Source organism: Triturus cristatus, chromosome 11 (genome assembly GCF_964204655.1).
Source record: "Triturus cristatus chromosome 11, aTriCri1.1, whole genome shotgun sequence".
Taxonomy (NCBI): domain Eukaryota; kingdom Metazoa; phylum Chordata; class Amphibia; order Caudata; family Salamandridae; genus Triturus; species Triturus cristatus.
Window position 1 is genome coordinate 714,760,385 of NC_140594.1, and position 25,614 is coordinate 714,785,998.

At 44.5% G+C, this 25,614-nt stretch overlaps 1 protein-coding gene across 5 annotated transcripts in view; it reads right to left on the bottom strand.

Moving 5' to 3' along the window:
• Positions 1-25,614, bottom strand: part of PPP2R3A (protein phosphatase 2 regulatory subunit B''alpha) — a 1,290,855-nt gene that overhangs the window by 524,255 nt on the left and 740,986 nt on the right. For all 5 annotated transcript variants that reach the window (XM_085634350.1, XM_085634351.1, XM_085634354.1 and 2 more), the window contains one exon: positions 18,321-21,201. In XM_085634350.1, coding sequence (XP_085490476.1) covers positions 18,321-20,420 — 2,100 coding nt within the window. In that variant the 5' untranslated portion in view covers positions 20,421-21,201. The remainder of the gene's footprint in view (positions 1-18,320; positions 21,202-25,614) is intronic.

A 25,614-nucleotide genomic window follows, 5' to 3' on the forward strand; every position in this document is an offset into this window, starting at 1 on the left:
TTTGGATTTCGACCTAAACACTCAACCGAAACGGCCCTGCTGGGTGTCACAGATGCTATTAAGCTGGCCTTAGATAAGGATAAAGCTGTAGCCCTGGTGCTGCTGGACTTGTCTGCAGCTTTTGATACTGTGGTACATCACAGACTGCTACAAAGACGGAAATCGGCGTAGTAGGGTCTGCTTTTCAGTGGTTTTCGAGCTTTTTGGAACAACGTACCCAAACTGTGAACCTGGGTAATTTTTACTCCGAAGCTAAATCACGGACTAAAGGGTTGCCCCAAGGATCATGCATTAGTCCCACGTTAATTAATATATACGTGGCACCCTTGTCAAAGATCATCAGAGGCCATAACTTTGTCCCGTTTTCAACTCAGATGGTACCAAACATAAGTTTGCAGAAGGCATGCATATAATCTCCAACTGGATGTCAAAGAACTTTCTCCAGTTAAATGCCAACAAGACTGAAGACCTTCTTTTTGGCAGAGCTCAACTTCTCTGGTACCCAGAGTGGTGGCCGACAGAATTAGTCCCCACTCCGGTGCCTACCAACAAGGCTAAAAACCTAGGAGTGTATCTGGACCTTTCTCTAGCTATGAAGTAGCAGGGGGCAGCTGTTTCAGGTAGCTGTTTTGGTTTACTAAAACTCCTACGGAGAGTGTTCGATATTCTCCCTCTATCGGCATGCAAGACCTTACTTCAGACCTTGGTGGTGGGTATATTGGACTACTGCAATGCACTCCTGGATGCCCCGAATGAGGGGACACTGAATAGGCTCCAGGTACTGCAAAACAAGGCAGCCCGATTGGCTTTAAATCAACCACCCAGAACCCCATCTCTGCCATTACTAAAAAGCTTACATTGGCTTCCTGTTCGAAGTTGAATCAAGTTCAAAATGTGTTGTCTGATTCATAAAACCCTTAATAATAACGGTCCCAGGTACATGACCGATAGTCTTATCCCCTACCTTCCCCACAGACAGCTACGTTCTAGTGGAAAGGCTCTGCTTGTGGTACCCCGGGTCAACAAGGTTTGCACGGGTGGGAAAGCCTTTGCCTATGTTGCTCCCCGCCTTTGGAACAAACTCCCTATGGCGCTACGGGTGTGTCCGGATTTGTCCAAATTTAGAACATCACTAAAAACTGAACTTTTTTAGCCTGGCTAGTTCTCCACCTCCTTGTTGCTATGCTTTGTTGCCAGTGCGGAGATACCCTAGAGGCCAAATATGTCTACAAACCCCTCCAGTGAATATTAGAAAAAGAAGTTAAAAGGACCAGGGCTCGATGAAAGAGTCCTTACAGCCCAAGACAGGCTCACAAAAGCTCCATCTCTCAACTAAATGTCAGGTGATGTACAAAGACTTGGGGTTGCAAAAGTAATGCTGGAATAGTGTTGCTAGATTCTGCAACAAGCAGGGAATTTCTGTGACTGGCTGAGAGGCTTTGGAAGAAGGCAATGGACAACAACGTATCCTTCAAACTAAAGCACAAAGCAGGTATTTTGCAGCAAGATGGTCTAAACCGCATCGCATCTTGTGCGCAATGAATCACGAAAAACAAAAAACACACAATGCCGCAGATACTGAACTACATTTTCAGCAACTAAATAACTATGAAACAAACATAAAATCTGTACCTAAAGCGTACATCTAAAATTTTTATAGATAACATTTTTCTTTTGGCGCAAACAGTGAAACGTTGCTTCGGATGGTGCCTGGGTGAACTTCATTAGTAGTTTTTCGCAGGCGTGGTTTGCAGTCTCAAGGCATCTTTCTGAAAAACTTGGTACAAGCATGTTGCAGGCCAGATTCTTTTTTAATAGCCCCCAAGGAATCTATGACGGAGCTCAGCTCTGAGACATAACTCTGCATTGAGCTTGGCAACACTCTGGGTATTGCAAAGGACATAGCATTTCGGATTCCAGATGACGACAAGGTATCCTTGGCAATTAAAAAACAAACCTCTGACGCACTACTGTTTTGCTTCATGTTTAAATGGAACCTCTCTCAGTGTACCGACCTCGGTTGACTGGACACTAATAGCACAAGCGAAAGCCCTCCTTACTCTGCGAGACTTCACTCCATTCCTCATCTGGCTGCAGGACAATTTTCTCATTTCTCCTCTGCCCCACAAGTCCTAGATACAGAGATGCAAAAAGCATTTGCAATGCAATATGCCTCGCATTTGCTGGAATTTAAGCTATTGGCATTGTAAATTACAAAGCCTTTTATTTATCTGTTTTGATAATTAACACATAAATAAAAGACATTGTCATTTACAATGCCAATTGCTCCAACTCTTATAAATGTAAGACCTATTTCATTTCAAAGAAGTGTCCGCCCCTGTCCCAGGCTGCTTGGAAAGTGAAAGCGTGCATGGTGTGCTGAATGTTGCAGGAAAGCATGTCATGCTTACAGACTAAATAAAAGCAAAAGGAAGGGAGGACCTGGCTTAGCAGTTCGGGATGGACTGTTCCCATGAGGCACAGGGTCAAGACTGATTTGCAAATGGCTGTGTCTGAACTGGGGTTGCATGGTGAGCAAAAGAACGATGGATTTTACCCAGATCTATTGACTGAGGGTGAATGTTTAATTTGCACTGCATTCCGTCCATTATCTGTGTGTCTTTTCCTTTCTCGCCCTAAGTGCGCCGGGTATGCCCAGGCATGGGTTCCGGGCTCACTGTGCCACTGATTCAAGCTAGCCTGGCTGATGAGGGGTGATGCCCCGAAACCGGTCCCAGGATGCTTGTTTCCGGTCCAGGGAGGACCTGGCTTAGCAGTTTGGGCTGGACTTTTCCCATGAGGCACAGGGTCAAAACTGATTTGCATATGGCTGGGTCTATACTGGGCTGGCATGGTGAGCAAAAGAACTATGGATTTAACCCAGATCTAATGACTGGGGGTGAATGTTTGATTTGCTCTGCATTCCGTCCATCATCTGTGTGTCTTTTGCCTTCTCACCTTAAGTGGACCGGGTATGCCCAGACGTGGGTCCCGGGCTCACTGTGCCACTGATTCAAGCTACCCTGGCTAATGAGGGGTGATGCCCCGAAACCGGTAGCAGGATGCTTGTTTCTGGTCCAGGGAGGACCTGACTTAGCAGTTTGGGCTGGACTGTTCCCATGAGGCACAGGGTCAAGACTAATTTGCATATGGCTGGCTCTAAACTGGGGTGACATGGTGAGGAAAAGAACAATGGATTTAACCCAGATCTATTGACTGAGGGTGAATGTTTAATTTGCTCTGCATTTTGTCCATCATCTGTGTGTATTTTACAGACTAAAAAAGACATACTGTGTAACAACAGAAGTAAAAGGGCCAGTCATCATGGGAGGTTACAAATGAAGACAAGCCGGTATTAAGGAGGGACTAACAAGCCTATTAACAAATCAGAAGCCAGCATTTGCAATGGAAAATGACACAAGTCAATTAAAGATATGGGCAGAATACAGAATGACTCGTAGAGCAGTGCATGCGTTGCCCAGGCTCGACCTAAAAAGCATCCACAGTTGGTTAAGACAATAGGCTTCAAGGCTGACTCATCTCAGGCCAATCATATCCGAGGGGAACACAAGATAACTTCAAGGGTTCCGCAAGTGAGACATTATAGGATTCTCCACAGTGTGGGACATACGAGGCAGTGGGGTAATAAAAAGCAGTTAACAGCTGAGTGAGCAGTAGACTCTGGAACAGTCTTACGTTTTTAAAAGCCTACAACTGTGAAATGCAAGGAATAGGTATAGGGTGTTGTTATGAGACTAACGGGATCTCTTCCCACTGGAAAAAGGGCATTAAAAGAACCTCTCAGGTGGAAAATGCATTTGCAGGTATATAGGACGCTAGTAACAAATTTACTGGATAAAATGCTTGTGACGAGGGAGAAGTGGAGAAAGCTTCGGCCAAAATGGAAAAGTGGACCATGGAGAGGAGGATTAAGCAAGATGGAGTCCGAGGAACACAGCCATTAGGGCAGTTTGCCAACTTATACAAGTCAAGCTATTGCACCAGATATACTACACCAGGACGCAACTTAAATTTGATCATTTACAGACAGACCTCTGACTGAAAGGATGCTGTGACAAGGCAACCATCACCCACACATAATGGGAGTGACTAAAATTGACTTGATTTTGGTGCAGGGTATGTGAACACCTGTCAAATATTGCATAAAAGGTGCTTGAGTAGGATGCCACATTTATGTTACTAGGAGTCTGTGGAGACCGATTATCCCCAACATACAAAAATACTGTTCTGTGACTTTGGACTGCTGGCCGCTAGCCATGACATTAGAAATCTTTGGGTGACCAACATATGCTAGGTTCAGCCCCATGTGGTAATATGGATTATTGCATGTCCATGGCAGTCTAGGAAATTTAGAAAGGGGTGACGTAGATGGTATGACATACATGATTTAATATGAAGCTAAGAGAATAGCTAAGTGGCTGGGTTGTGCGTTCGATACTATGAAAACAGGGGATGTTCTTGGGTTAAAGAATATGAGGATGGCCTGATAATCTGGGAATGAGAATGAATTCATACGTGGATGTCACACACCAATGATATGATGGGAGTACTGACTGAAGACAATATTAAGTCTGTTTAACTTTCATGGACATAAACACAACACTGGTAATGTGTTGGTTTTATCTTACTTTATTGAAAACAATAAAAATTGTTATTAAAAAAGTTAATCAAGACACTCTTCATCAGAGTCCTCACAAGCAATTCATCCTCCTGCAATATCACCTTGGGCCTACCAAGAAAACTCAGAACCAGCAGTATTCACTTCACCAACTCTGTAAACCTCTTCGAAATTTAATTATTGTAACACATGTGGACTTTCTTTCCAGACAGCAACTAATGCATCCACTAAAAAATGTATGGATTGTCCTTAGTGCAGGGGCTCATATGGCACTTCATGGAACCTGTCCGTCCTAGCTGGTAGTAGCTGAACGCAGATTATAGGTACCATTGCTCACTATAGCAACCCTTCTATAACTGATCTATTTACCCTGCTTAGTACACACTCCTGTAAAACTGAAAAAGACTATGCTCTGCAATGTAGACTTTTGGAAGTTCAAACCTCGGACTATAAAGTGGCACTGTAATGTCAAAGTGTGCCCTATATAATTGCCAATTAGCATGGTAATTATCCCATAATACCAGTAGCTGTTTTGTAATGTTCTGTGAAGCTGTTATTCAAGGTATGATGCATTATACTAATTACATGATTAATTCAACCTTTCTTCTTACTAATGCTCAGGTCCTTAACTTTTTCTAAAGTTCCCTTCAAAATCACTATTTACCGACATACGAATCTTTAAGCGCCGACTCCTTTCCTAAAGTTTTCCTATTCAATGTTCATGAAAGAATCCACCTAAACCATTATTCGGACACCCAGGTGGATAATGAATAGTTTCGATTTTACATTTGCACCTGTCCAAAGCTGGTTGAAGCTGCCACAAAAGCAGCAAAGTGGAATAATGCAAAACGAATACATTTGGTTACTTTAATCCTTTTGCACACGAGAGCTTTCTTAGTGCGCTATACGGTTATTGAGGCACACAACAGCTAGGGGGCCACGTTTCCCAAACAGTCGTCCATCGCGCGCCAAAAACACAGTGGGAGAGTTCCACTTGTATTTTCTTTAAAATGACTTCTCTATAGGGAGATAAGAAAGATAGTCCACACTCCCTCCCAGAGTCAGTTTCAGACTGCATACCCTTTATTCAGCTGCAAATTAGCAGTGTCTCAGAAGGCTTCTCACGCACAAGAGGGGTGTATTTCTCCCTCTATTTTTCTCAAACGTAAGCTAACTTTAGGAATCACATAAGCACATTTTCGGTCTATTTGGTATCTCAAAAAAGTGTGCTAGTCTGTACCCAATAGGCAGCACAGATAACAGACTGGCCTTCTGGTTAAGACTAGCACCTAGACTAGACTTAAGGCGTTATGTACAGTTTGAATGATGCAATACATCTGTAAAAGGTTAGGTAGATGTACCAAATGCCCTACTTAAGAGTGTATACACTATAAGAGTAGACTATCTAAATAGGGCAGACAGACCATCTCCAATCGTTGGTGAATTTCTCACATCTGCAAAACCCAAAGTAATTCACACAGTTATACCAATCACCTCTTTCATGTTCAGGATCATTTTATTGCTGATCACATTGATGCAAGAAGCAGGGTGTACTTTTTGGATCAAACCTCTGATGCATGTTATCCTTCGGCTTCAATGAATAAGTAAATCAAAAGAAAAATGAAGAGATTAGCAAAGATGAAATACATCTCGTCTGAAAGATCAAAAGTTATCTTTTCCAGTGCAAAGAATTAAATAGCAGAGCCAACACCAGGTTAAGGTCCCTCTGTGCAACCCAAGTGGGGGATATTTTCACCAACCCATTTAAAAAAAGGGTCAACATATTTTATTGAGAAAACAGGGAAAACACAGCAATATAACAGTTACAAGTTTACTTCTGGAAAGCTTCATTCATAAATAGCAAAAAACTTTCGAAAATTAAGCTGTAGTGAATCCAGATCGCTTTCTCATACCATGTCCAGAACTTCAACCACCTACATTTATGTAGGTGTCTGTTAATAGTTTGTCTGGAATCCATCATAACATTAGGCACCTCCTAAGCGAGGCCTTTCCAAGGAACCACATGCAACTGCATTCTATTCAGGCGCTGGTGAAAGAGGCTTTCAGGCATACTTACATTCCCCTTCACAAACACCAGAGATCAGTATACCAGATCCTTTTGGGTAATCTGGAGCCAAAAGGTCATTGCCCTCTAAAACGTCCTGAACAAAGTTTCCCATCTCAGAAATTCAAGAGACATGGACAATTTGTATTTTGGTGAGTTACAAAGACATCAACTTGTGGATACTCCTACATATTGAAGTGTTTTGCAACCATATCTGGATGGCATTTCCATTTGTGTCAAGATGTGTGAAGCCTTGGAAGAGTGTCCACCTGAACCTAGCTTTCCACAGCAAAATAGTGAATGTCAATCAGGATTGCTGGTTTATGGGGATTCATAAATGTTTTGTGCAAGTTCAATAAGTCCACTCTACTGCACTTGCAATACTGTCTTTCAACACCAGACCCTTCTTGCTTTGAACAGGGGATAGAAAACTATCAGAGACAGCCCGATTTGCTTAACCTCCAATATAATAATGCATTGATGATGCTTGGAATGCTACATAAGGCCACCCACATTCAGAGTCTGTTAGACTGTTAGAAGGCATGTATCACCCCTGGGATGACCTTTCAATTGTTTTTCCGCCTCCACCCACCACACCAAATCCTGGGAAAACTTCTGTTTCACTACAAGGAGATCTGAAATCCATTCTAGTGTTACAACCACTGAGCCAATTGGGACTCTCTTCATACTAAAACTTGCTAGAAATACAAGACGAATCCAGGCACCAAGTGTCCCATCTGAATTGCCTATCAAAGTCAAAGTCAAAGTTTGCTTTATTCGGTTAAAATTTTAAAACCATCAAAGCACAGAACAGTAATTCATTGTACAGGTAAATGCAATTACAAAAATTTTTAACACAAAAAATAAATACAATACAATTTGGCACTAAATACAATAAAAGTATGTCTTTCAATTAATTCAGCCATATTACGATCTATAAAATCATTTCTCCTTCAAAATTCCATCTTCAACAGTTTGTTAAGCACAATACTCATTGGAAAATGAGGGGAATAACTAAGTGGACTGAGCCCTATTTCTACATCTTATAGCACCCACTATGAAGCTTGCAACCCCAAAACAAATCAGAGGAGACTCCAACATTTGTAGATTGGCCAACGCAGGCCTTACTTGCTCAAATTGACGATTCTTGAAAATCGGAAGAATATGTTTTTTACGCTGAGAAGAGTAAAATTTGCAAAAAAATAACATGTGCAACGTATTTTGTTCAGAAATGTTGTCACAAGGACAAGGCCCCAAAGTTCCCTCTTTGAAAAAGCCTTTGGGGTAGGCCAAAAGCCAAGGGAGCATACCATGCTTAAACCTTATTAGCAAAAACAGATGGAAAGGTTTGTTAATATAGGTTAAGTAAGGCTGGATCTCACCACCTAAACTTAACATAACAAACCTCCTAACTGTCGGTTTCCCCAACTCATCTCCTTCCCTTGACAACATTGTTCTAGTCAAAAATTGGGTCTTAAGGGCCTTGATTTTCTCTTTACTCAGCGCACAAGGACTGTTAAACAATTCGAGACAGCCAAGTGACTTCAGGTTGTTTTTAATATAGCAGATCCATGGGATAGGCATAGCTTCATCTAGGGACAAGCAATCTTGAATAATTTGTTGGTTTAGATTTGGTGGCTGCTGCGCCCAAACCCTAAGCCAACCTAATAACGGGGCCACAGATATTTGGTCAGCGAGATATCCCACCCCCAGGTCCTCATGTATATTAAAAGTTGGTGCAGAAGGGGGAAGAGACAACAGTTTCTGAAAAAAAGTATTTTCTACTGTTTGGATGTCAGGTGAGGCCTTATAACCCCAGACCTCACTACCATATAGGGCCATGGGAATACACTTAGCTCTATAGATTCTCATTAGAGCAGGAAGCGGTTTACACCCCAAACGCTTTGCAAAGCCCAACAGAGCACCTGTAGCTCTAGCAAGGTTATTCTTTTTCTGAGCACGTTGCATGACCCAGGATATTCTATCGTCAAATACAATCCCTAAATATGGGAAGGTTTGCACTTTTGTTAATTCCTGCCCGTTACAGAAAAATTTCACCCTTTTTGCCTTCCCCGTACCTATTGACATGGAATGTGATTTTTTAAAATTTATTAATAAATCTAAAGAGACCATAAAATCATAAAATCCATTTAAAAGAGCTTGTAAACCTCTCGCAGTTCTTGCCAACAGAACGGTGTCATCCGCATATATTAATGCGGGGATCATTTTTGAGCCGGCTTTGGGAATATCTTTACTAACCGAGGTTAAAACCACGCCCAAATTATTAATGTAAAGCGAGAAAAGTAGGGGGGCAAGAATGCACCCCTGTCTTACTCCACGCTTTACCTGCCAAGCGTCTGTCTGACTCCCGTCTTCACTATAGCGGACAACTGCGGTAGTGTCCTCGTGGATGACAGCCAAAAAAGAAATCAGTACCGGATCAAGCCCCAAAACGGCTAATAAGGCCCATAATTTTTGCCGATTTAAAAGATCGAAAGCAGTGGACAAATCCATAAATGCTAAATGGAGGTCCCCCTGCTTAGCGACCGTGTATTTCCCAATAATGAGATGTAAATTAAGGCATTGACCTACAGTACCCCTTCCTTGTCTGAACCCATATTGTAGGTCAGAGATTATAGATTTCTCCTCCAACCACACTGTTAAGCGAGCAAGGACAACTTTACCCATTACTTTCATGGCAGAATCCAAGAGAGAAATAGGCCGGTAACAAGCCGGATCTTCTCTTGAACCTTTTTTAAAAAGAGGGACAATAACAGCTTTGCCCCAGGATTTAGGAGCACCGGCCTCAGATGCAGCATTAAAAACACGAGTTAAAAGTTTTGCCCAAAACCTTGAGTCAGCCCTATAAAGGTCCACGGGAACTCCATCCGGTCCTGGGGCTTTACCTTTTGCCATTGACTCAATGGCCTCCAGGACTTCTTCCTCCTTAAAAAGGATTCTTGAGGCTAATGTACTATCCGCATAATTTACTGGATTAAGTTCTTGAATCTCCGAGTAAAGACCACTAAAATGAGCCACCCATCTGTCTGGCGGGATGAGACATTCTTTGTTAGTATTCTCCAGTTCATCAAAAAGAGGACTATTAATCACCTTCCAGAACTGGCTACTATTTTTCTGGATACTTGCGTCGGACAAATCATCCCATGCCTTATTTTTTAACTGATTTTTCCTGTCCTTTATTGCTTTTTTGTAACATCTTCTAGCCTCTGCTATCTTACTAGGGTTGTTACCGGATTCTTTCAATGCCGATAAGAGAGCAGAATGAGCACTGGAACAAGCATGGTCAAACCAGTTTTTAAATTTCTTGGGCCTTGGTCTCCCATGACTGGTAAGATTCCCCACAACTTGTTTAGTTATTCTATCAAAGGCACCCAGAATAACCCTCGGTTGTGCCACTGCCGAAAGACACAGACTAAAATCCTCTTTTTTACTTTCATATAAGTTTTCAAGGAAATCGGCCGGGGTAATAACATCCCATCTCAATCGTCTTCCCTGACTAGTAGTCTCTAGATTTGTGTTGGAGATCGAAGGCAAGGGAACATCTTTCCTCAAGGCCTTAACTTTGATTTCCAGAGTAAGAGGATTGTGATCACTTAAGGCATTTTGCGTAACACGAAAAGTACCCAGTAAGTTCATCAGTATGCGAGATACGAAGATGTAGTCAATTGTACTACAATGGCCTTGACCCGTAAACGTAGGGACGGGAACCAACAAGTCTTGAACAGGCATGTGTAAATGATAGGCCGATACCATACTCTCTAAATATATCCCACCCTTAGAGTGTTCAAAATGGATAGCCTCATGCGGGCAAAAATCATGATGGTTATTTGCAAAACAATTAAGATGACATACATGAATATTAAAATCGCCAAAAAGTAAAAGCAAATAAGGTTTAACATTAATTGCATCATACTCGTCCAAGAATCTGAACAGTGCTTTGAGATGCTCTAACTCATCCAATCTAGTGAATGAGTTATAAAAATTAACCACCAATAATGATGGCAAATTAACACATTCCATTTTCACCGCTAAAATATGAGAAGAATTGGTCACTAACAGCTCCATACTATATAATAACTTTAGACTGAATAATAACAAAAGACCCCCTCGTGGTCTCCCCATGACAGAAGGCACAGCGTATTTGGTGAAGGACTGATACCCATCCAGGTAGTAAGGATCTGTAGCCTCCCATGTTTCTTGCAGAGCAATTGTATGATAAGTGGAAAGAAAAGCCCTCCAGTTTTGATCACCTCTTTTAGAGCGAAGACCAGCAATATTCCATGATAAAGTAGTAATTATATCTATTGCTGGAGTGCCTCCTACACACTCTCGCTCTTTTATTAAACAATTTTCCAAATTAAATGAAAGAGGTAGTGGATCAGCTTCTACTCCATTATTAGGCAACTCAACACCTAAATTATCAAAATTAATGATAGGAGCTATTCCGCTCCTAACTACAGAAACTTCCTCAGGACGCCTCTGCGTGACTCTTGTAACAAGCTCTGTCTGTAAAGGTAAAGTTTTAACTATTAGAGCACTGGAATTGACAATATTATCCACAGCAGGTATCCTGGGAGGTAAAAACCCAAAAGAATTGGAAGAAACTGCACTGGATACGTTATTATGGGTACAAACTCTATCGACCCTGAGTCAGTCATTAACATCTAAAGTACTAAGGACTTCATATCTATTACTTAATAGCAGTGTTTTACTTGCAGGGACGTGCTGAAAGGTATGCTCTCTCATTCCGACAGGCCCCAAAAAAAGTGGTGGATAAAAAAAGCCCAATGGGAGAACATTAACATAGTCCTGTTGAATTCTAATAGACCCTGCTTGTCTTAAAATGTGGTCGACTATATCGGGGGAACTAAAATTCACAACGACACAGTCACCCTTCAGAGTCTTATTGGACTTCCCCACCCAAGGAACCCTTCTCACCATTTTAAAACAATCAAAGAGGTGACTCCCCAAGACTGTCTTCCCAGCCAAATAGTGGAGGGCTTTATTTTTCAGGGAGGACCAATGCTCTTCCTTGCCATCACAAATTTTCGGGACATTGGCCAAAATAACCGTATATGGGCAGGCCTCTGGTGGCAAATTTAGTGGGCGATCCTTATGTGTAGGCTCCCCCCGAGAACTTTGTCTTTCAGTATGACCCCTCGACCCTGCCTACCAACTGAAGCCTTTATTGCCTAACCCAGAAAGAAAAAAGGAACCGTCTATTTTAGGTGCTGGGCCATTTCTGGCAGTGGGCATGTGCTTAAACTGGAGCCTTCTGTCCAATGTGAGTTTCCTACAAACAAAAACAACCAGGATGTGGAAATATGCAACTTGTGTATCCAGGAATCTCACCCAATCTGTATCAGAGAGTCCACAATATCATTCATGTTTTGGGAGCTCTCTGGTCTAAAATGGTCTTCACCATTTCCGGTCTACTTTGTTGGATTAAGATTTTCCAATAAAACCCTACATTCAATTCTACTCATCACACCTCATCTATAGCCCACTGCAGGAACATTTGAGAAAGCTCCTCTAAAAGCTAATCTCGAAGTGCATCTGCTCTTAGGCTTTGTGGTGGAGTGCAATGTGAAAGACGATTCTTGAACTGAAGACTATAACATTTACTAATATTTTATTTTTTTCTAACTGTAGTCCTTCACACCACCAAAAGATCTACATCACACTTCCCCTAGAATAAAATGCAGTGAGAGGGTTATCAAATCACACTTCTGTGAGCCACAGATTCCACTGTAGTGAACGTTTTTTAGTGGAGTCAGTCATTTGTCACTGGAAGGTAAATGTATCATGGTGGACCCACGAATGAACCCTCAAAAATGTAGGTCTCTCTCAAGGTTATAGTCATCGATCTCTACTGTGGAGGTCAGAGGTTAGGAGTTTGAGCAAACACTAAAGACTATGCTGGCATTCTGTTTCCTTAAGTTTCTTTAATGTATGATCCACACTAACATCCAATATTTTCTATTCATCAAGTAGCACGTTCAAAATTTTAAAATGTACACCCAGAGAAAAACAGTACAACCAAAGCTGAGAACTATGCATCATTGGAAAAGAGATAACCAGTCCACTTGCAATAGTCAACAGACTCCACATCAAACTATATAATATGTCTGGACGACTCCATATCACCACCCAGCACATTAGCCAAATGAACCACAACTTTTGCCACCTACTCGTACATTGAATACCGGTATTGCAAAAAGTTATCGGTGCATTTCTGTTTTTCAGAGCCAGAAACGGCCAAATATTTTTTCAACAGTCCTACACTGTTCTGTCAGCGCAGCTTCAAGTGGAGGCCCGTAGATGTCTCCTGAACATCTGGGAGCCGACTGACTTGAATGTCTGCTTGACACAATGGGTGACTCTGGGGCTAATGTTTGCCAGGAGGAATATTGCTCAGCGGTGGGGGGCATCGGATCCGCCCACGGCACGGGATTTGGAGAAAGATATGGATTGGGCAATGTTCAGAGAGAAGACTGTATATGTATCACGTGGATCTCCCCAAAAATGGTCTTGTGTGTGGGGCATGTGGAACTCCTATCGAGGAGATATTTGTCAGCCCCCCCTTAACCTCTGCTTGTGACGATCCCCCTTAGCCCTAGACCTTCCACCATGCACGATTGTATTTTGTGTCTTGCCTTCTGCACCGCTGATGCCCACTGGTCTGCCCCTTCCATATGATCATGTAACTGCTGATGTTTGTTTGTCAAATAATAAAAAATATATTTAAAAAAAAAAAACAGTCTCTCAGACTGTCTGCTCTGTGCTTATCTTATGGGCTAAGGAATTCTTTCTTCTTGTTCTGATCTGGCTATTATTATGTTACGATTCAACAGCACTGGGAATATATTAGGTCTTCCCATGCATCGTTGGACTATATTTCCTCAGCAAATACCTTTAAATAGCATTGTAGATGGTTGCAACCCACATGCCATCTACTCGGTTCTAAAAAGCCTCGGCAAAAGGAAATAAGTGCAGCTCAACCGATGACCCATGAGTAAAATATCAGTATCTTTATCATGTACTTCCATCTCCTGGGACATTGGTGACTTTAACTCTCTAAATCATTTCTGATGTTTTTTGTGTGTTTTTTTTAAACAATTTTTTATTAATCAAAGAAAATAGAAACCAGAACAAGGCAATGGCAAAGCAATAGTCAGGTCCACAGTAAAATGACACCGCATACAATACAGTAAAATAACAATAATCACAGTGGCTGTCCCAGCGATTAGCCAGGGTTCTATCTTTCCTTCTAGGTGGTGAACAATAAGAGCTAGGAGTTCTGTAAACATCGATAAAGTACAAAGCAGGTGGGGTCGCACAGATAAACAAACATTAAGGAATTGGGGGTGGGGGCTCTTCATCGTTTGCTAGTTGATCTAGTAATAAGTTTCTTTCACTCTGCAGTTCTATAGAAGGGGATATACAGATATCCCCTCCGTATTTGTTTCATTTCCCCCATTTGTGGTCCCATTTCTTGGGGCACCCTCTACATTTGAACACATCCTTCTCGGCAGTCATTGCCCTGTCCATGTCCATAGCCCAAACACGTAGGCATGGGGCCGTTCCCACCCTCCATTTTTGTGCAATATTGCGTTTTGCAATGGCCCATCCCATCGAAGCTCATGTTAGTTCTGCCTGTGAGAGATCAGTGGCATCCCATATGTTGAGGAGACAAAGTTGGGGGGAGGCCTTCAAGGTTTTGCCGCAAGTCCTTTCCATTTGTGACTGTATCCCAGCAGTGCTTCATTAGTGGGCAGTCCCATACGATGTGGAAGAAGGTGCCAGTCCGGTTGCAGTGTCGCGAGCATAAGGGGTCAGGTCTTCTACCCAATTTAAATAAGAGTTTTGCATCGAATATACCCGGTGGAGGATTTTCAATTGGAAAAGGCACAGTCTCATGGGGATAGGCACTTCTTTAGGGGAAGCTAGTGCATCGCACCAGTCCTCTTCGTCTATGCTCCCCAAGTCTTACTCCCAGCCCTCCCGCAGACGTTGCATAGGGTCAGGGCGATTGTTTACCAGCTTTTTATAGGTGAGGGATATTGCTTTTTTGGGCATCGGGTCAAGTATCAACCTGTCCTCTAGAGGGGAAGACGCAGGCAGGGGAAGCTCCTTGGGCATGGCCGCAGAGATGGCATGACTGATCGGAAGGTATCGGACGGTTTCAGTGTGTGCCAGCTGGTACTTTGTCTGTAGGTCAGCAAACGTGGCCAATTTCTCCTTCACCCACAAGTCCCCCACTGTGGAGATGCCTACTGTATTCCATCTGTCAAAGCCAGGGCATTCACTAAGCTGACCCAACATATCTGGTTCCCAGAGCGGCGTGGCTTTTGTCAATCGGTTGTGCCAGCCCCATTTCTTTGTGATTCCGTGCCAGACCTCCACTGTGCGTGTGGCGGGACCCGTTAAGTTAAGCTTGCGGGAATTCATATAGAGTGCCCTATTATATCCTCCCCGCCCCAAATGCCAGCGGTCTGTGCGAAAGTTGGGATCGTCATGCTCCCCAAATTGCGATCAGTTGTGATGCCTGGTAATAGAGTCGCATGTCCGGCAATGCAATACCTCAGTCGTACCATCCCATAGTGAGTTTATTCATGGCTATTTGCGGTGCACGGTCACCCCATAGCACATAGCAAACCCTGCACTACGCTATCAATTTTAGAGAAATAGGTGTCGGGGATAGTATTAGGGGTATTCTGTAGCGCATTCAGGAAACGTGGTAGCGCAAGCATCTTAAATAGCGCCGCACGTCTCAGGAGGGTGAGTGGAAGAGACTGCCAATGATTGACATATGATTTCAAACGTGTCAGGGGCCCCAGCAGATTACTTTCATAGAATAAATTAGTATCCGGGGTAATGAAGATTCCAAGGTACCTAAAACCTCGAGACGCCACTGGTATGTTGTAGCCCCGAGGACTAGTAGGCGGGGCACCCCATAACACATACATCTGGGATTTAGACCAATTTATCGTGTAGCCGGAGTGGGCGAGGAATATGTGGAATATGTAAAGCACTCGCCGTAGGGACCGCGAAGGTGAGGCTAGATAAAGGAGGATGTCATCCGCATAAAGCGAAATGCGATCTTTGTGATCCTCTGTCCAATTTAGTCAACTTATTTCCGGGTCACCCCTAATCTAGACTGCCGGTGGTTTCAATACGAGGGCGAAGAGCAGTGGTGACAAAGGGCATCCCTGCCTCGTACCCCGCTGCAAGGGAAAGGTAGTGGAGATGTGATTATAGACAGTGACATGCGCTGTTGGTTGCATATAGAGTAGCTTAATCCATTTGATGAATTTGGGTCCGCAGCCCATACGAGCCAGAACCGCAAAGAGAAACTTCCATTCAATGGTGTCAAACGCCATGGTGGCGTCTAACGACAGTAGAATCGTGTCTTCCCTGATAGTCTCAAGTCTACCGAGGGCCCCATTCAGCCGTCGCAGGTTCAGGGCTGTATTCCTCCCTGGCATGAAACCGGATTGATCCGGATGGATCAACTCAGTGATGTGAGGGAGAAGTCTGTTGGCCAATATTTTAGCCAAAATCTTCGCCTCCACGGATAGGAGGGAAATGGGGCAATAGGATTTCCAGTCATCCGCTGGCTTACTTGGTTTGTGTATGACCACAATTGAGGCCATCCTCACGTCGGCCGGAAGGAGACCCAATTCAAAACTTTCAGCGTACATGCTCAGTAAGTGAGGAGATAGCCTAGAGGCCATGGGCTTGAAGAGTTCAATGGGGAGCCCATTTGGACCCATAGCTTTGCCTGAACGGACGTCCTGTATTGCCTTCTGGACTTCGGTCTCTGTGATGTCTGTTTCCAGTGAAGCACTATCCTGTGTGGATAGTCTCGTGACTTTAATAGTAGATAGAAGTGCAGCCGCCATCGGGGCCTGAGAGGTATTGGTCGTCCTGTATACCGACTCGAATTAGGCGGCAAATGTATCAGCTATTTGCTGGGGGTCAGTGAGAAGTGTACCGTCAGGGCTGGATATTGCGTAAACCCATCTCGAGGCCTACTCCCTCTTTTCCTGCCAGGCCAGGAGTTTACCCGTGCGTTCACCGTGTTCGTAGATCCTGTGACGGATAGCTAGAGAGCGCGTCACGGTGGCTTCTGAAAGAAGCTGCTGATAGTCCTGTCGTACCATATTCAAAGTGTGTTGTGCATCAGGATCGGGGGCATGCGCGATGGCCTCCTCCCGAACTAGGATGTCTTTTTCCAATTCCACCACCCGTTTGGAACGTTCTTTCCTGTGTCCCTCCATTAGTGATAGGGCACGGCCCTTGATGACTGCACCAAAAGCCCCCCAAAGTATCCCTGCAGAGGTGACTGACCCTACATTTTCTGCAAAGTAATAGTCGGTGTCTTTGAGCAGTGCCTCCCTAATGTGGGGTATCTTTAATGCCCAAGGGTTAATAGAGAGGGTATTGCGGCGCCTGGCCTGTCCCAAGCTTAAAATCGTGAGAATAGGGGAATGGTCAGAGATACCATGTGCCAGGCATCGGGATGTAGTAAAAATATGAATGTCTTGTGCGTGCGTGAACATGTGGTCTATGCGAGATTGACTATTGTGAATTTCTGATGGGCTTTTACTTTGACTGTCTGAGAAAAGTCAAAGTTATTACCAGTTCAAGTGGCTCCAGTTTTGATGTTTTTGTTGTTACTGGCCTGGATAATAAGTCACCTCCTATAGATAGTTTGCCATAACATGTGCCCTACAACTCAACTTAACAGCCCTGAACACTATTTAAATGGAGGTAACATGGGTATCTGACAACAAACTGTGGAGTCTGTTTCGAGTGTGCATTGAAGGGTGTGGTTTTCTCTGCACATGGCAACAATGGTGCTGTTCTTGTAGTGTTGGGTTGATTCAGGACTACTATCTAGATGTTTGTAAAATGTGCAATGACAACTGTATATAGAGTTAGTAAGAGTTTAGGTGTAGATTCCAACCTGTGGCACTTTCCTGTCGTTTATCTGTAAGGATCAATACTGTAGATACGGTTCTCCAGGGAATTATTAGCTGATGGGCCTATAAGGTCAATCAGTCAAGTTAGACAAGTGTGTGTGTTTTTATGACCTGCTCTTAAAATCATTGTTGGGACGCAGTTTTGGTGGAGTGGGAGAAGTTATGGATATTTTTATTTTCGGTTGTTTCCACTTTAAAGCATGGATTTATGTTCAGGGAAAGCTACTGTTTGGGGAGCGGGTGGAGAGGGCCAAGTTGTCCTAACATAACTGGACAAACAAATAAAATGTGAAATACATGAATATAGAAACTGTGATCAAGACAACTTGTACAACGACTCAGAAGATTACAGTTAAAACACAACTGTCAGAAAAATTGAGGTGTCATTTTTGGGGTGATGCCACCAAACTGAACACTTATATTAAAGTAAAACACTGTTAAGGATTCCCACATGTCAATGTGCAACCAAACCTATTTATGATGAATTGCCAGTCAAGCTGAAAGCATGCAGTACATTAATTATGTGCAAGCACAAATATTTTTTCCATGTTTCAAACATATTTTGCCACACGTGGAGTGCTAAAAAACTAAGAGAAGCCTATCTTACCTTGATCACTGCTGGGACCTGCTGAATAAGGAGGGTAGGACCAGTATCCTTTGCCTCAGGCCCTTTGTAGCTGTTCTGAGGAAGAGTGGCAGGATAAGATGAGGAAGTAGGAGACAAGTTTTCCTGCAGGATTTGCATCACTTCTTTTTCTTTGGATAGGGTGCCTGTTCCAGCCCGACATTCCACTAACTCCTGGGCAAAATCCTCAATGCTTTCTAAGATACGCAATAATAGAGTTCTGTCTTCCTCATCCATTTTGTGCCCATTTGTTTCTTTAGCTCTTGATGAAGTTGTCAAAGAACCTTTATCCAAGGGCATTAATGCTTTAGTTGTAGGCTCAAGTGTTGAGCCTGGTATCTGCCCTGAATCCAGACTAGTACATTTTAATGTTGAAAGACTGCTGCCTGCATGTGGGGCATCCCTTAGTGTATGTTCTATTTTCTTTGAGAAGTGTTCCAAGTCCAGAAGCAACTTGTCTATCTCCTCGTGGTCTTTGCTGGAGGCAGGATTATTTGTTGTTCCTTTGCAGGGTTTGGTAGAAAGGAGATCCCCCGCTGTACCCCTCCCTAAGGAATTGGCAGCTGCATTAGAAAGTGCGTTTGTCCTTAAGTTCTTACCTTTATCTTCTGATAAGATGCTGGTAGTGTCTGTTCGTAAAGGGTCTTGCTTCCCAAATGTCCAGTGCTCAACACTTTTTCTCTCTGCCCTCCTTTCCTTGCCCAGTACTTTCTCTCGGTCTGAGTCTTCCTCTATAAAAAGACACTCTGAAGAGTCCTTAGACGTTATGTCATTACCCCTCGATGGAGAGTGGAAGGAGGAGGCATTCTCTGAAGAGTGAGCTGTTAGCAAGTGAGGTAGACTACTGTTAGAAGACCTGCTATTTTTCTGCTGAAACTGAGGGTTATTGCTATGCTTCAGTTTTGGAGGCAGGCTAGGTGGGGCTACTTCAGTAGGTTTTGTAATAGATGGCTGGCCACACACATCAGGTGTCAACGAAGTTTGCGTTACAGTAGACGGTGGATGCAGGTGTCCTAATTGTGGTGGTGACTGGACAACATCCTCATACTTTGGGGGCTGGTCACGGCCGAACATTGGAGAGAATGGTGATGACTGCAAGCCATGCAGGCTATTAACAAGGTCTGCAAGATCACTAGGTTCAGAGCATCCAGTCTGCCCATACTCAAGCTCAAATGGGAGTTTTTTAAGGTAGGAGGATAGCCTTGCCATTACATTCATGTATATCCTCTCTGGGTTGACAAACTGGTCATTGCTGCTCACACCACTGCCGCCTCCCCCAGATTTCTTCTTGATACATTGCTTTATGATATCAGTACATTTTTTGAGATCCTCTGAGCACTTGAGTAAGATATCCAAGCACATTTTGATATCCTCCCCAGAACCAGAAGTATCCAGTTTGTGTTTCTCCAGGATCTGGGTGATCAGGTACTCTTCTGAGAAGTTTTGGAGATACAAGGAGGCCATGGTGTTCAGATTCTGCTCCAGTGAAGTGCTGCGAGAAAGTTGTCCTTTCTCCTCCCCTGCCACAGTATGAAGGACGTTAAATGGAGGGCAGTTTTCATCATGGCTGAAGTGGCTATAAAGGAGGTCATAGTCTGCGGATTTCCTGCTGAAGGATTCAGGGCGTACTTTCCTCCCCTTTCTAAAAGTGACATGATGACTGGAGGAGCTCTTGATCTTCTCAAAGGAGAATTCTTTGGTTTTTCCACTGGCAAGATTGATGGCTTCCCCGGTGATGTCATTCAGGTTGCCGACGCCCTGGACAGAAGATACTTTTTTGATTCTTGGCGCACTTGGGTGAAGGACCTGGTGGCTGTCCTCAATGCCAGACGCATTAAGGCTATTTTCGATGACTGTGCTGCTTTGGTTGGACTCCTCACTCCGCACACCAGGTGCAAGGCTATCCACAGCCTGCACGAGTTGGGCACAAATGCTATGATGCACCACCATGCACTGCACGCCATGCATGAAAGCTTTACAATCCCCGGTGCAGTAGTGCACAGCATGCTGGCGGCGTCGATCAATCAGAACACTGTTGTAACAGTTCACGCTGCTAATCACAAGCTTGTATGCTGCGGCCATGGCCTAAAAAATAGAAAAGAAGATAAACCATTTAAAAACATCCCCCTTGGAGGTGGCCTTGTGTTATCTTCGGCATCCTCAGAACTAAACAGTCGTGCTGGTGCCCCTCCTTGCCTAAATATAGGGGTCAGTCAAGCTCAGTAAGAAATCCCACTTAGTGAGGAGGACTTGCAGTTCAAAGTAGTCGATTTGGGTTCAGGCACCCCTTCTCTGTGCAGCTGCCCAGCAGGTCCCCTGCGAGGTTCCGTACGGAGAGGAAACACTGGCCGGACTGTACAAGCTACAATCGCAGTGGGCGTGGGGGTGCGCTACAGAGGTCACTTTACAGCTGTCACTGCACAGCGGGGGCTTTCAGCTTGGGGTCAGGAGATCCTACGTCATGGGCTGAAAGCTAGGGCTGCTGCAATGCACTACTCCTCTCGGCAGGGCACTGAGTATATTGTATTTTAGGCACCATCACCCTTCTGTTCCCAAAATCCAGGCCAGCACCCTGTTCACCAGGGGGCTTGTAGAGTCACAAAATGACATCTCAGACATCGCGCACTACAAAACTGACAAAAGGGAATCACATCCAGGTTACTACTTTCCTGTTCTACACTAATGTAGAAGTCCTGGTTTCACTGTTTATCTCGTCCTCTTCGTCTTCTGTGAAAGTCCAGACCGGGGTGACAGACAGGCACTTCCATGTGGGCTTTAATCTACAACGCAGATGTGCTGAACAGATGCAAAGTTCGTCAAAGGCCAGATTGAGATGTCTGCCGAGCTGCCCACGTGAAGAATCCTACAAACGGAAAGAGAGAGAGGTAAGAAAGGAAAACATTACACGCGGGAACAGAGTGAGTCAGCCTTCATTACACATATCTCCCAGGCCCAAGTGCTCAGCAAAAACACCTATGCAAGCGGCCTCGTTCACATTCCGATTAAAATACTTTTGCATTTTGGTCCTTTTGGCTCCCCTTAAAAGCCATTCACAAGGCATGTCGAATGATACTAAAACACCACACGGCCAGAAAGGACTTCTATAGCATTTGTTCTGGTCCCATTAACCCACCATTTCCCTAAAGGCAGCGTAAATTGAGAGCGCGGCTCCTCTCTCGTTTGCCTCCCCATCCTGCTCTCAATGATGCTCTATCTCGTTTACTGTCCGTGACCGACAATTTAATCCCGCCCCCTCACTCAAACACTCGAGCGTCGCGTCAACCCTCGCTTTTTGTTAGTACCTTTCACTAGACTCTCTACTAGTGTAGTATGTTCATTGGTGAGTGCAAATATACTTACCTATAACAGTGGACCCCCACACAGATATCCCTTATAGAAATACATAATAACGACAGTAGTAAATTGTTTTGATACAATGCTTTAAGCAATGTAAATAACGTGTGCAACTCAATTTACTGAGCTCACAAGGGTGGAGGGAATAGATCTCGCGACCAACAGATTGCTGCACTCTCATTCTACTAGGAATCAACAGATTGCTGCACTCTCATTGCTGCACTCTCATTCTACTAGGGAATCAACAGATTGCTGCACTCTCATTCTACTAGGGAATCAACAGATTGCTGCACTCTCATTCTACTAGGGAATCAACAGATTGCTGCACTCTCATTCTACTAGGGATCAATAGATTGCTGCACTCTCACTCTACAAGCTATCAACAGATTGCTGCACTCTCATTCTACTAGGGAATCAACAGATTGCTGCACTCTCATTCTACTAGGGAATCAACAGATTGCTGCACTCTCATTCTACTAGGGAATCAACAGATTGCTGCACTCTCATTCTACTAGGGAATCAACAGATTGCTGCACTCTCATTCTACAAGGGATCAACAGATTGGTGCACTCTCATTCTGCAAGGGATCAACAGATTGCTGCACTCTCATTCTAAAAGGGATCAATGTATCTGGTATGATTCTGTCCAACACAACAGTATGAAAAGTTGGGTGCAGGGAATAAAACATCATTCATACACCCCCGACTGACAATATAGGATGAAATAAGCTATAAGCTTACTACATTCAGTTTGAAGCTATAACGTAAAAGTCACATAGAGGGGAAAAAAATAACACTTTATGTAGTGCTTCATGCCAGCTTTGAAGTTGTGAATATTAAGTGTAAAAGTAATCAGTGTATCGACCACAGAAGGATTAAAGGCCGGGTCAAGCCAGGAGTTCCCTACCGGAGAAGTGGGAGATTGACAAAGGTCGCCCATTGCGTGATTCAAAATGGCAACGGATTCTAACATACCTCTATAGAGTATCCCAACATTCCCCCTTTAAGTATATCCAGGTCAAGCGTCTTAAAAGAGAGTATCTCCTCCCACATCTCTTCTTTAAGATTTATCAGGGGGCATCCTCACTTTGCCCTTGGTGTAAATCTCTGAACACGGACCTACCTCATATCGTATGGTTGTGATTGTCACTGACCAACTACTGGGCGAGGGTTACTGAGCTGCTCCACTGGGTCATTGGCCGTCGACTGAATAATTCTCTAGAAGAGTTGAAACTGGGGCTTTTTACCCCCCTTTACTCACACAGGGCCTCAACTAGATTTCTGGACCCGACTAGCTAAACAACACATTACAATATGTTGGAAGAACCCTACTTCACCGAGGGCACAGGCCTGGGACAAGGCGTCACTCCCACGGCTATCGTCTGGAAGTGTGCATTTACATAGGGAAAAAAGAGCAGGCTTATACACATTTCCCATCGCCCAGCACTGGGACTCCCTACACAAAGCATTATAGATGATATGCATGCCCAGTAAACACGCTGCATTCAGTCACTGGTCTTTTTCACTGTTACGGTTATTCTAGTGTACTTATCTTTACTATGTTTGTACTGCGGCATCATAACAGAATGAAAGCAAATACGCACTCTTTGTAAATGGATTCCTAAGCCGTTTGAAATTCACAGCCACAGCGGGGAGAGGACACCGCACCACAAGCCCCAGGAGCCTGAGGGGCAGCGCTGACAACGGCGGGTCCGCCCCCAACCACCGAGGAACTTTAAATCAAATCGCGTCTCCCGCTTCGCGGGAGACGCAGCGCAGTCTTGTCGGGGGCCACAGCGGGGAGAGGACACCGGACCACAAGCCCCAGGAGCCTGAGGGACAGCGCTGACAACGGCGGGTCCGCCCCTAACCACCAGAGGAGATATCTGTAGAGCATCCTATCCGCCATGCGGGACGCGCGCAGGCGGACGCCGGGCTAAGCCCGGGCAAAGTCGGGGGCCGTCTGAGGGCGTTGGAGGCAGACTGAGGCAAGGCTGGGCCCGGTCTCTTCCGTTCATCTGGTACTGTTCCTTTGTTTTATTTATTAGCGCATAGCATTTGGGATTCCCCCAGCCGCCCCATTAGTTGTGTCTTACACTATATAGGAGTTGCATGGTCTACCCTTATACGGTGCCCAGCTAGCGGGAAGTGTTTTCAATCTATTTGGTGGGGCTGTTTGGGGGTAATATCTAGGTCCGATGGGGAAGAGGAAAGTAATGGAGGGAATGGCTGGCATAAATGGTCCTACCTTAAACCAAAATAAGAAAAAGATGCAAAAGAAATCAGCCAAAAGTGCTGCAGCTAACTGTGTGATGGACAGAATTGATACTGTTATAGAAGAGTGTGAAAGTATATTAGAAAACGCTCCAAGCCCTAACGCAGAAGAACCCACTAGAAATCCTCCTGCACCTTCTTTGAAAAATATAGTGATACCACAGCTATTCCTTAAACCTAAAAAGGGTGGGCCAAAGCGGGTTGTTGGTGATCCCCTTGTGTCCATGGAACTGCATGTAAATAATGAGGGTGTTGTCCAGGTAGAGGATGAGATATGCAGCGAACCTTACCCTAATGTTATTTGTTCTAACAGATTTGCCCCCCTAGTCTTACATAGTGACAATCATGACTCCTCCTCTCCAGTGCCTGTTCCAGAACATTGTAGTCCGGCCCATTGCTGTACCTGCAACCACACCATAGGGGAATTAGAAAGGGTGATCAAGGAACTTAGAGGGGAGGTTATGAGTATAAGGGGTCTATTAATGGATCTCTTGGACCCTACTCAAGCTACACGTCCGGTGAACCTGCATCTCAGTAAGGACGGCCCCAAACCCACTAATGAAAACGATTCAGTCCCAATTGGTGGGGGTCGTAGAAAAAACACTTTAGTTGGGGAAGGGACTTTGACGCAACACCCTGGGGGGGTTGGGGAAGCCCCCAAGATTACTTACAAAGACCGTATTGCCACCCCTATTTGGGGGTCCAAAATTAGACAATTGGATCTAGGGACCCAGGAGACTTCCAGACCTCCTTTGGTTCATGACCAAACTGGACTTGGTCAGAAATTCTCAAACATTGTTCTTATGACTAACGTGTCAGGGTTTAGTCTAGGCGCCTGCCTGGACTACAATTCCCACAAGTCCGTGGGTTTTAACTACACTTCCCAGAAGCCCCGGGCGCCGGAAGGATATAGCGCGGCGAGACCGAAAGGGGAGTGTTCGTGATTCGGAGGACGTACTGAACTTAGCGGGAGACGCTGAGCTGGGTCCTGTGTATTTGGAGGCTGTGCGAGGCGAGTCGCGATCGGAGAGAGGAGAAGGGCTCCCGAGAGAGAATCGAGGAGCCGTTGGAGTGTTCCGAGACGTTCGGAGAGTTGGAATACGAGCGGAAGCTCGGACAGGTATCGCGGGTGTTATCTGGTGTGCCTAGAAGCTGGGAGTCGGGACGAGTAGCCCAACGTTCCTGGATTATTAGGGAATCGGCAAGGGGCGGAGTGCGGGGGTGTAGAGGAACAACCTCAGCATTACCGTCTCGAAGGTTTGGAGACATCGCGGACGGCGGTAGTATAACCTACGCCCTCCCGTGTTGATTGACTTTGGAGGCAACGCGGACGGCGGTAGTTTGTTCCTACGCCCTCCCGTGTTGACTGACTTTGAACTTTGGTGAAGTTCGGGGTATATGAAGCAATATACACCGAAGGTTGCGTGACACTTGTACATAGGGTGATATTTGAAGGGTTTAAACCAGGAGGTGACCCGCTTATGACAGTACATGGATGTTCCTGCAGTAAAGAGGGGGAAAGGAAGGCACCGAGAGGAACAAGGGGAGATAGAGCCGACAGGCCAGGCTAGCACAGGTGACATTCCTTTCATTAGCGAGAAATTACTGAGAGTAGGTATTGGCGCATGATTAACCTGTGTGTTTTGTTT